This window comes from Mauremys reevesii, linkage group 10, assembly GCF_016161935.1.
Source record: "Mauremys reevesii isolate NIE-2019 linkage group 10, ASM1616193v1, whole genome shotgun sequence".
Lineage (NCBI taxonomy): Eukaryota > Metazoa > Chordata > Testudines > Geoemydidae > Mauremys > Mauremys reevesii.
In genome coordinates, this window is record NC_052632.1 from 84,929,108 (window position 1) to 84,941,218 (window position 12,111).

At 38.0% G+C, this 12,111-nt stretch overlaps 1 protein-coding gene across 12 annotated transcripts in view; it reads left to right on the plus strand.

Annotated features, from left to right (window-relative positions):
* PDPK1 (3-phosphoinositide dependent protein kinase 1) overlaps positions 1-12,111 on the plus strand; it is a 148,448-nt gene that overhangs the window by 46,545 nt on the left and 89,792 nt on the right. For 11 of the 12 annotated variants that reach the window (XM_039493310.1, XM_039493308.1, XM_039493306.1 and 8 more), the window contains 4 exons: positions 2,241-2,510; positions 8,855-8,897; positions 9,163-9,300; positions 11,352-11,496. In XM_039493310.1, the coding sequence (XP_039349244.1) occupies positions 2,298-2,510; positions 8,855-8,897; positions 9,163-9,300; positions 11,352-11,496 (539 nt within the window). In that variant the 5' untranslated portion in view covers positions 2,241-2,297. Of the gene's footprint in view, positions 1-387; positions 511-2,240; positions 2,511-8,854; positions 8,898-9,162; positions 9,301-11,351; positions 11,497-12,111 lie in introns of those variants that run through there. The other variant, XM_039493304.1, reaches the window with a different exon arrangement.

The following is a 12,111-nucleotide window of genomic DNA, read 5'->3' on the forward strand; positions in this document are numbered from 1 at the left end:
AAGACAATTGCAGTAAAGATGAGATCTGGCCCCTTCCTCATATCATTTAACTCTGTAAGGTATGAATTCCTGTGTTGGCGGTGGAGAATGTCATGCAAGAGGGCTAAAGAGGTGTGTTGATAAAATAAAAATGCTGCTAACTAATAAACCAAAATGTCATTTGGCAATCATTAAATGGGACTCTAGTCATCAATCTCTCTAATCTTTTAAACAATTTAAAGTGACATATATAAATATTGGAGACAAGGTGGGTGAGGTAGTATCTTTTATTGGACTAACTTCTATTGGTGAGAGAGACAAGCTTACACAGAGCTCTTCTTCAGGTCAAGATGTTTCTCTAATATCCTGGGACCAACATGGGTACAGCAACACTGCATATAAAAGAAATAGAGCATTTAAACTAAGTAAAGGTTATTATAAAACTAAACTTGATGGTTTGAGTCTGTTGGCCAGAGCAAAGCAAGGAGATGTGTGAACTCTTGTAAGAAATGAAGAAAATTGTTTTGAATGGTGAGTAGCAGGTATACTAATTATTTCGGGAAAAATTGGATGATTCCGATGGTGAGTGTAAAGGGTTATTGTTTTATGCTTGAGCTGTCAGTTGCCTTTTTGGAAGTCTGAAGGGAAACTTTTTCTGATGCTTCCCTCACCCAGAGTGGTAATGTGGGTTTTTTTGTGTGTCTTTGTGTGTGCGAGTTTGTAGTGCTGTCCTCTGGCAAAAAGACACAAACACACATGCAACAGCGCAAGTTTTTTAATTGCTCGAAAAGGTACTTTTTTTTTTTAAAGTTCCGTTGGCTTCAGTGCAGCTGCTCGGTTGAGTAAAGTTACATAAGTGTTTCCAGGATCTGGCCCTAATTACAGAGTAGGACCAAAGGACTTAAGCACAGAGAAGGAATGAAGAAGTAGTAAGGCACAGGAGGAAGACAATAAGATTACATGTTTACATGGGATGTTAACATTCATGTCTTGGTAACCAGGGCTTTTGGGGTTTAGTTACTGGTAAAGCCTGTACACTAGCTCAATAACTACTAGGTGGTGGTTGGAAAATACTTACTGAAGTATTTGTATCATAACTTCTGTGTGAAGACAGCAACAAAGTGTATAACTAAAAGCCACCAAATTATATTTAAATTCTGTTATATTTCAGTCCAGTTTTCTTGGTTCTTTGGAATAAAAAGACAGTGGATTTTTTCATCTTTATAGTTGCTTGTTAAGTAAATACCTGGATGTGTCAACCGTGCTTTCAAATTTAATTTCAGAAATTAAATTTGAAAAATATAGACTCTCCATGGCTTTCAGATCAGTGTGGTGGTTGCATGATATCACTACAGGGCAGAGTTAAAGTTTCTGCTAAAGGACAAATTTTCAGCCACAAAGAATGATGGGTTGGGTCTAAAAGACCATTCATCCTTTACATTTTTATTTTTTAACTCTTCACAAGATTTCAGTGAATCCTTAACTATGTGGGAAATTTGAAGAGTCTGATGGCTCAGTTAAGGTTGTTTGGGCAGGATTGCACAGATTGTTTGTTTGTTTTTTGGCACTTTGGGCAAAATCAGAAGCTTTTTTTAAACTGGAAAAAGTAGGAGGGGAGGAAAAGAGAAAAACCTGAAGGAAATGTGCTCACAGATACAAACTCTGACCTGGTGCCACTGGCAGATCTTAAATTCTCTTTTAATCAGTCCGTTCACACTTAGCTCTGCGTCTGTGTATTGGGAGGGGAGGTGAAGCATAATCTTCCCTTAAAGTATGATTTGTATAAAATGAGTGAGGGGGGATAGAATATCTGCATCTTCATTCCTTTGATATAAATCTTTGTATTACAGTACCAGTTCATTGGGCCACACTTCCAGTAGCTCTGTCCCAGCCTATACCTATTCTCAGTCTCCTACACACCACTCCCACTTCCTGTGCTCTACACTAGTTTGTTTTGACTCCTTCCTTTGCTCATTCCTGGCTCCTGCTTCCTTCCATGCAGCTCTCTACACTTCAGATAGTCTCTCGATAAATATTTACACTTCTGAAGACTCACCAGTTCTGTGAAGCATTGCAGATCTGTTTTTGTTGTGTACAGCAGTGTATTGTACCTTCTTGTAAGTTTATACTATAGTTCTTCAGGGGAAGGACTCTGCGATATATGTCATACTTACACTTTGTACATTGTCATGCATTTATGCTGCTTAGCCCCTCCAGTTATACATTTAGCTAAATGAATATGTTGAACCCTCTCTTTTCAGTATGATGCTGTTCCAATCCAGTCGAGTGTGGTTATATGTTCCTGCCCATCCCCATCAATGGTGAGGAACCAGACAGATTCCAGCACTCCATCTGTCATTACCACCTGTGGCAGCAGAAAGGGGTCTAACATGGAGGGAACTGCAGCTGAATCAAGGTCTAGTTCAAACTCCCTACAGCAACATTCAGGACAACAGCCTCCACAGCCTCGAAAAAAACGACGTGAGAATTTCAAATTTGGGAAAATTCTGGGTGAAGGATCTTTCTCAACAGTGAGTAATATAGCTATTTTTCAGCTCCTTGCTATATTGGTTCAACAAAAACATAACCATAGAATCATTGAAAGAAATGGGTGGACGGGACCTCAAGAGGTCATCTAGTCCACCCCCCGCACTGAGGCAGGACCAACTATACTTAGACCATCCCCAACAGGTGTTTGTCTAACCTCTTCTTAAAAACGTGATGAGTGAGATTCTACCACCAACTCTGGTAACATATTCCACTACTTAACAATCCTTGTAGTTAGTTTAGATATTAGGAAATACTTTCTTGCTGTCCCTTGCTGCAGATGACACTGATCATGTCCATGATGGTAGGACAAGAAATAAAGAACAGTTGATCACTGTCCTTTTTATAACAGCCCTTAACCTATTTGAAGACTGCTATCAGGTCCCTCACAACTCTTCTTTTCTCAAGATTCAAACATACACTTCTTTTTTTAACCTTTCCACAAAGGTCAGGTTTTGTAAATCCCTTACCATTTTTGTTGCTCTCCTTAGCATGCTCTCCAGTTTGTCCACATCTTTCTTAAAACGTGGCATCCAAAACTGGACAGATTCCTCTAGCTGAGGCCTCACCGTTCCCATGTAGAATGAAAGTTACTTCCCATATCTTACATATAAAACTCATGTTAATACACCCCAGAATATTAGCCTTTTTCACAACTGCTTCACATTGTTGGCTTATGTTCTATTTGTGTTCTGTTATATACCCTCAGATCCTCTTTTGCAGTACTACTGGTTAGCCAGTTATTCCCCATTTTGTATTTGTACATTTACTTTTTCCTTCTAAAGTGTATACTTTGTACTTGTCTTTACTGAATTTCATCTTGTTGACTTCAGATCAGTTCTCCAGTTTGTCAAGATCATTTTGAATTCTAATCCTGTTCTTTAAAGTCCTTATTACCCCTTCCTGCTTGGTGTCATTCACAAATTTTATAAACTTACTCTCCTCTCCATTATCCAAGTCGTCATTAAAAATGTTTAATAGTACCGGACCCAGGACAGGCCCCTGCAGTGTCCCACTAGATATGTCCTCCCACTTAGACAGTGAACCATTGATAACTACTCTGAGTACACTTTTTTTTGACCAATTTTGCACCCATGTTACAGCAATTTTGACCACATTTCCCTGGTTTGCTTTTCAGACTATCATATGCTACTGTGGCAAAATCCGTACCTAAAATCAAGGTATATCACATCTGCTGCTTCCTCCCCATGCACTAGACCAGTAACCCTGTCCAAGGAAATTAGGTTGGTCTGGCATGATTTGTTCTTGACAAATCATTGTTGGCTACTACTTATCTCCCTATTGTACTCTGGGTGCTTACAAACTGATCAATAATTTGTTCCAGTATCTTTCCAAATATTGAAGTTAGGCTGACTGGTCTATAATTCTCTGGTTCTCATCCCCTATTTAAAGATAGGTACTATGTTTGCCCTTCTTCAGTCTTCTGGAACCTCATGTATTCTCAAAGATAATCACTAATGATTCTGAGATTTTCAGCTAGTTCCTTTTAGTACCCAAGAGTGCATTTTGTCAGATCCTGCCAACTTGAATACATCTAACTTAGCTAAATTTATTCTTTAACCTGTTCTTTTCCTAGTGGCTTCTTTTCTCTTCCCCCTTGTCAGTAGTAATTATATTAAGCAGCGGTTCACAATTGACTTTTTTAATGAAGACTAATGGATATTTTGTGTCAAACATCTAGTACAATAACTCTTCACTTAATGTTGTAGTCATGTTCCTGAAAAATGCGACTTTATGTGAAACGATGTTAAGCAAATCCAGTTTCCCCATAAGAATTCATATAAATAGAGAGGGTTAGGTTCCAGGGATTTTTTTTTTTTTTTTTTTTTTGTGCCAGACAAAAGACATTGTAGACATGGAGGGGGATAGCTCAGTGGTTTGAGCATTGGCCTGCTAAACCCAGGGTCGTGAGTTCAATCCTTGAGGGGGGTCACTTAGGAATCTGGGGCAAAATCAATACTTGGTCCTGCTAGTGAAGGCAGGGGGCTGGACTCAATGACCCTTCAGGGTCCCTTCCAGTTCTGTGAGATAGGTATATCTCCATATATTAATATACAGTAGAAGTTTTAAACAATTTTAAACAGTTTAATATTGTACACAGCAATGAATGAATGTGAAGCTTGGCTGAGGTGATGGAGTAAGACGGTGGAATATTTCCCAGGGAATGCCTTGCTGTTAAATGATGAACTAGCACTCGTCTGAGCCCTCAAGGGTTAATACGCTGTTGTCACGCTCTACAAGGCAGCATGGACTGAGGGAGGAAACACAATAGATGCAGGGCAGTTGCTGCAAACACTTCCCTGCAAAAACTGAACATGATGATGAGGCCACGCTATCCAGTTGGAGTGCACCACTCCCTCTTCCTGACAGCACATGCATGGCTGCACTGGTGCTGACTTTCCAAAGTGTTGCGGGGTGTGTGCATGAGTGAGAGAGAGAGAGAGAGAGACGCACATTGCCCCTTTAAGTATGCTGACACCACTTCAAGTACGTTGCCCTTTTAAGGAGATCAGACAGGAAGCAACAACTTCCAGACAGCTCCCTCTTTTCTGTCCCTCTGCTCCGCTTTGTGGGGGACATCCTGATATCAGCACCCGTCTCTTCCCCTCCCCCAGCAAGCAGGAAGCTCCTGGGAGCAGCTCCAAGGCAGAGGGCAGGAGCGGCACGGCAGCGGGGGGAGGGACAGCTGAACTGCTGCTGGGCAGCTGCCAAGCACATACCTTACAGGGAATTTAGGGGAGCCAGCCCCCCCCAATTCTAATCCCCACAAGTACGGCCTGCTCTTCCAGAGAATCCTGCAAGCAGTGGACAAAGCAGGCAGCTGCCAAATGACATTCTAAGGAAGCATTGCACATCTTTAAACGAGCTTGTTCCCTAATAGATCAGCAATGTAACAACGTTAACCAGGACAGCGTTAAATGAGGAGTTACTGTATGACTTCCTAGATCAGGACTCTCTTTATGCATTAGTAATGATGAGTAACATTTTGTTCTCTGGTTTTTCTTTCCTTTTATATTTGAATAAAGATCACTTCTGACAATATTTAAGCATATTGTTCAGTAACTCAATTATTGCAGAAGCCTAGTACTGGCTGTTACAATGGAAATAGTTTGACAGCCTATCTACTTACATTCTTATACTGCACCCATCACTGTCTTCAACACTCTGGTCAGGCAACAAGTGCAGACCAATAGATGTTCACATGCTCATTTCAGTTTTGTGAGACTGAATCAACACTTTGTCCATTTTTGGTTTTTGTAAAGTTACTACCCATTAGTTCCTACAGAAACTCCTTGGGTGAGCTTTGAAACCTCAAATTTGGCATAAGAATAGTCATTGAGAAATTTATCCTCAACCAAGTTTGGAAAAAACAATGGTTGAATAATTGAGTGTTTTCAGTGTGCAGTAGAAAATGTAATTAAGTTTACACTTCAAGATGTGGTGTTTATACATGCTCATCCACTTTGTGCATCTATCCTTCAATTCACATAAAAAGCACCTTCTGCCTTAAATACTTGAATTTTAAGTTTTCAGAAGACATTGTCCCAATGTGTATTTTTAGTGGCTTAAGCGTTTATGGTGGTGGAGTTTCTCATGCTCTTTTAAATATTTAAGATTTACTTTGATCTGGTCTGAAGGATTTGAACTGAGTTAGAGGTTTATGCCATTGTAAGAATTTAATGCACCTCAAAACATGATGCCACTGTAAGGATTTCAGTTAAAGTTCTTGTTCTGCCTTAATTTTATTTGTATTTTTTAAAACCAAGTGCACATACACAGGAAATGAATGGTTGCATAGATACTCACTAAAATCTGGAAATCCTAATGTCAGATTTTAATAGTAAATTAACTTGGCAGGATTACACACCATAATTTGTCCAATAGTACCTTTTGCCCAAATAAATCTGTTAATCTTTAAGGTTCCACTAGACTCCTTGTTGTTTTTTATGGATACAAACTAACATGGCTACCCGGATACATGACACAACAATTTGTTTCCTGATTTTAAATGAGTAGTTTAATATACCGTATTACTGACTGACTTGTAGTAAAATGTATAAGAAGTGCAATGTGGCAGAATTACTGTTGCAGTTGGGACCTTAGCTTTGTTACATGTTTTCCAGTGACTTTAACAAAGCAGTGTTAAAGTTCCATTTAAGTGGCTTTTTCATTATATAGATCTAATATTACTATAAGCATGTAAGTGTCAATTTGGCTACACAGTAGCTAAAGTGTTTTTTAAATTGTTTTGATTTATGGCAATCTGTTGGCTTATCTCAGTCATTGTAAACTTCTCATATTTTTGTTATCAAGGTGGAATTTTTGTTAAAAGGTGGAATTGGCTACAATGCAGAGATTGAGAAGTTGATGTAAATCCCCAATTCTGCAAGCATTTATGCATGTGAGTAGTTCCAGTGATCTCAGTGGGACTATTCACATGTGTAAAGTTATTAAAGTACATTTTTGCAAGATTGAGGCTTATGTTTTATATTGTTTCTTGACTATTGGCTAACTTGACTATTCTAACACAAATATAAATATATCCATTCCCCAAAATGCTAGCTCTGTACATCTGGGCATGTTATTTAAATATTAAGAACATATCTTGAAAAGAGCTAGTTTAGTAGATTTCAAAAATGTTGAAATTATGATAGAGCTGGGGTGGGGAAGAAATTTTGCAAAAAAAGAAACAAAACATCCCTCTTTCTGACCAAATCTGATAATAAATATTGTAGCCTGAGGCCTATATGTTTTAAAGATTGTTATATGTTTGAAAAAAAATTCTTATAAATGCATAATTTTTAAACCTTGACTGTTTTTAATCTGACTTCTCATTGATCTGCTTCTGTCAACTTCAGACCTCTTACACTCAGAAAATAGAAAAGTGAACAACCCTCCTACAGTTTTTATTGAGAAGTAAACTTCCAACAAAATGCCCACTTCTGGAGCAGTGTAACTCTGTTTACATAAACCTATTCAGGGGGTGTAAGACCATTAGCCTTAAAGTATAATACTTTCACTTAATTTATTTCAAATACATGCTATTAAGATGTTGGAGTATTCTACTCTAACTTAAAAAAAAATTGGCATATAAACAAGCATGGTATGACAATAGAAAATAATTTGGTGTAGATTATGTGAGAACTAGGTATAGCTTATATTCCTCCTAATGCATTGTTAGAAACCTAATATGAAAACTGGTTACTGGAACATTCTAGATAATCTGATGTAGTAGAGACATTCTTGCTTGTATTCAGGCAAGGAGACACTGTACGTGCAGCTGTTGTTTTGTGTGTGTATCTGATCAAAATTCCCCTATTATGAAACTTCTATAATAATAATAGGTATATCTCCATATATTATTTATCTCCTAGAACTGGAAGGAACCTTGAAAGGTCATCAAATCCAGTCCCTTGCCTTCACTAGCAGGACCAAGTACTGATTTTTGCCCCAGATCCCTAAGTGGCCCCCTCAAGGATTGAACTCACAACCCTGGGTTGAGTAGGCCAATGTTCAAACCACTGAGCTATCCCCCTCCCTCTTATTCCATACAGACTGTAAATTCACTTGCATTCCACTAACACATTCCTTCTGAAACTTTTTTTTCTTTTAAAAAATTTGGAAAGATTGTCTTGAAAGCCTCTTCTCCCCCCAGCCTCCTAACCCCTTTCACCACTGCTGTTTGGAACTCTTCCACCCTTTTTCATCAGTGAACTGTTTTATCTTGTCAAATTGTAGGCTACATTTGAAAGCCTTTCTGCTGCTTCTAACTCTTAATCTTATTGATAAATTGATTAAAAAGCTCAAGGACACTATGCAGGACATGGAAACATACAATGGCAGCATTTTATTTATTTATTTTAAAGCACATAAAAAGAAAAATAACTTCAGGAAATATTTTTGCTAAATTTGCCTGAAACACACAGCAGAGATGCATGTCTTCTTGTAGAAAGATCATCAGTGATTTAGTGTAGCATATTATGTTGTAACCCTGAAGAGGAGAATAAAGTCTAGTTTATTGATTACCCGGTGGTGTTAGAGGCCCTCGTTCAGCAAAAGACTTAAGCGTGTACTGAACTTTAAATACCTTGAGTTCAATGGGACTTAAGAACATGCTTAATTGATTTGCTGATTTAGAGCGATGATGTGGAATGTATGTGGCAAGGGGTTAATTAAACCTCTATTGGCAAAGGGATTGAGGTTAATACAAAATTCAAACTGTGACTGGGAATGAAGACCAAGTTGGCATCCTTGTATATCTTTTTAATGAACCAGTTACATTGTGGGCTTTTTCCCCCTAAACCAGGTTGTCTTGGCCCGAGAATTGGCAACTTCCAGAGAATATGCCAGTAAGTAATGATTCCTTCAAGCTAAATGTTTTAGGCATAACATTGAAATTGGTGTCTTTACCTATATTCACTTTAAATTATTCTGTTACCTCCTTCCCCACTAATGAGGGAAGAGTGGAAGCAACTATTAATCATGGAAGTTTGGCATTTTTTAGAGTGTCAATGTTATCTAACCAGTCAGTTTGCAAAACTACTTAGTTTACAAGACGCCTCGTTTGGGCTGAAGTCCTCTGCATTTTCATTGTTCTTCTTCTTCGTCTTCAAGTTAAAATTCTAGAAAAACGTCATATCATAAAAGAAAATAAGGTCCCCTATGTGACCAGAGAGAGAGATGTAATGTCCCGTCTGGATCACCCTTTCTTTGTGAAACTCTACTTCACATTTCAGGATGATGAAAAGCTGTGTATCCTTTTGAATTAAATATTTATTACGAAGTGTTTTGAAAGTAGCAAGTGAATTATTTCATTAAAACCTATAGTTCTTTACTGGAATAAGAAAAACATGGAAAGAAACTGAGTAGCACTTTCTTTGGTGTGATAAACTCTTTAGCATCTAGTCATTATTGAAATAGCTACTTGAATTCTTGAGTAGATATTAAACCACAAATATGTAAAGTATTTTCAAACAGGAGGTCTCATAAGTTTATGTAACACTATTTGTACATGCCAGTTTAAATAGACCTAGTAATATAGCCTACACCCAAAATTTAATGTCCCTTTAAATTACCACCACATGGCAGAAACGATACATTTTAAAATATTTTTAAGCCAGTAGTGTTTTTCCAAGAAACTATTTTTGTAGTCATTTTTTTTTATATAGGAGCTACCATATTGTGTTCTGCTGCAAAACTACCAAGAGGCAGAACAGAAATACCAAACGTAGGGTTGCCAACTTCCTATTGACTGAAAACCGGACTCTGAGGCCCCACTCCCTGCTCTACCTCTTCCCCTCCCCCCCTCCCCCGGTCCCATCCCCTACTCTGCCTCTTCTCCCAAGGCCCCACAATCTCCCTCTCCTGGCTGGATCATCACCACCTCAATCCCCCAACCAGGTCCAGGACTGGGACAGGAGCCACTGCAGTCTGATGTGAAGCCTGCCTGCAGGTAGGAGGCAGCCCTGGCTATGCCGGGGCAGGCGTGAGTTGATGACACACCTCCCCCACATTAACTGGACTTTTGGTGTCTGGTCAGTACATCTGACTGGACACTGCCCATTCTCCTTTTCAACCTGACTTTCTGGTCGAAAACTGGGCACCTGGCAACTCTATCCTGAACTCTACTAACATCATTAATGCTAGAATACAAATTAAAAAATTAAACTGAATATATCTGTACTTTATAAGAGATGAACAGGGAAAACTCAGTATTAACTGTATTAGCAGTGTCAAAATTAGTAGGAGAAAAGATTGTGTTTAAGTTGATTTATTTAAAATTTGTTTTCTTACAATATTTTACTTTTGATACAGGCGGTAAAACAAAAACTGAATTTTAAAAAAAGGCTTGGCCATGTTCCTTTCTTATATTCAGTAATTTCTGTCCATTAAATCATCAGAGTTGTTAAGCTTCTCTCATCTAAAATGGCTTGTAGAGTAATCTGAATAATGGGGATAAGGCATTGAAGAGGTTCTGCTTGGGCCTTTTAGTAGAAGTTCTTAGAATTACTGTGCAAGAGACCTGACTGGTCATTGGTTACAGTGTGAAGAGGAGATCCTGTGTCCCAACAGGAACGTGTAGTCTTTATTCCCCATGTCATCTCTCTCCAACCATTCTTAAAGGTTTGTTTATTTCAAGTTAATTTTATGTTGGTAAGTATTCTGTCTTCAGAGCGCTGGAATCTGAGGTCCCTTTTTATTCATAGAATAGTTACAATACCAGGCTATGGCAAACTTCCCTCTGAGCTTTCTGCTCTGTAGTGGTGCTTTCTAGGGGTGAAAGGATAGATCTAGTCTCCTTCCAGGGTTCATTTTATCCTTCATGATATACTTGCTGAGGCTACCAACAATAGGCAGGATGTAGTAGTCTCTTTTTGTAATGTGGACACCTGCTCACTACAAACTGGACTGAAACTAGTGCATTTGTATAACTCTCCAAATGGCAGTCAGATGGTATGACTCTTAGGGCAAATTTTCAGCCTGGCCATAACTGGGTCTCTATTTTTGCAGGAGCTAATAGCTGTAGGTGAAGTTTTAATCCAGTTATTTAAATGATTTAGACATGTCATTAACTATGTCTCAAAATAGACCATTTAAGCATCTAAATTACCATAATTGTGTGCTATAAAAATGGAGAGTAGTGTCAGAAAATGTTGGCTTGAATTAGTACTAACACAGTTTTGGAATTAGGCTCTATATTCCTTCCATAGTTCTCATTCAATCTTATTTTGATTATAGTCCTCAAAAATAAGTTTGAGTTTGTTTTAAAATGTCCTAATGATAATCCTTAACTTTATGTTCAGATTTTGGACTTAGCTATGCCAAAAATGGAGAGCTTCTAAAATACATTCGCAAAATTGGCTCATTTGATGAGACTTGTACCAGGTTTTATACTGCTGAAATTGTATCAGCATTAGAGTACTTGCATGGAAAGGGAATAATTCACAGGTAAGGTACTTAATTGGGACCAGCATATTTGCAATGGTATGTGATAAGAGTAGTTTGTTTTTGTTTTTTGGTAAAGCTCACTTGTGATATAGTTTAAATATGATTAAACATGTAGTTTTTGTAAAAAAACAATTTTTTTGTGAGTATAAATATTCCTCTGCTGTGTTATGATTCAAAATCAAACTAGTGCTTGTGAATAGAGCCTGCAGCGGGACTGAGATTCTATGGGTCCTGCAGGGCCTGCTGCTATAATAGCAGGATTGGTAAAATGTACTTTGTTGCAGGGAGGATTGGGTGGGCAAAAAAACCATATTGTGACAATTTGTGGGAAAACACTAAATCTGTTGTCAGTTTGTCATAAATAGGATTTCAGCGATGTAAAGCAAGTTTTTCTTTTTTTAAAATAAAGGTTATAATACTTAAATTTAAGCAAGGGATAGAAAGAGGTTTGATTTCCATAACAGGAGTTAAAGTATGTTTTTACATGATTTAAGCAACATTAGTTTTATTCCTTTAGTGGTAAAAATTGTCTGAATTCCATTTTTTTATATAATATATGAGAGAGAGAAAACACACGGGGGAATCTCTGTCTTGCGGGATCTAAGGTTTTTGTGG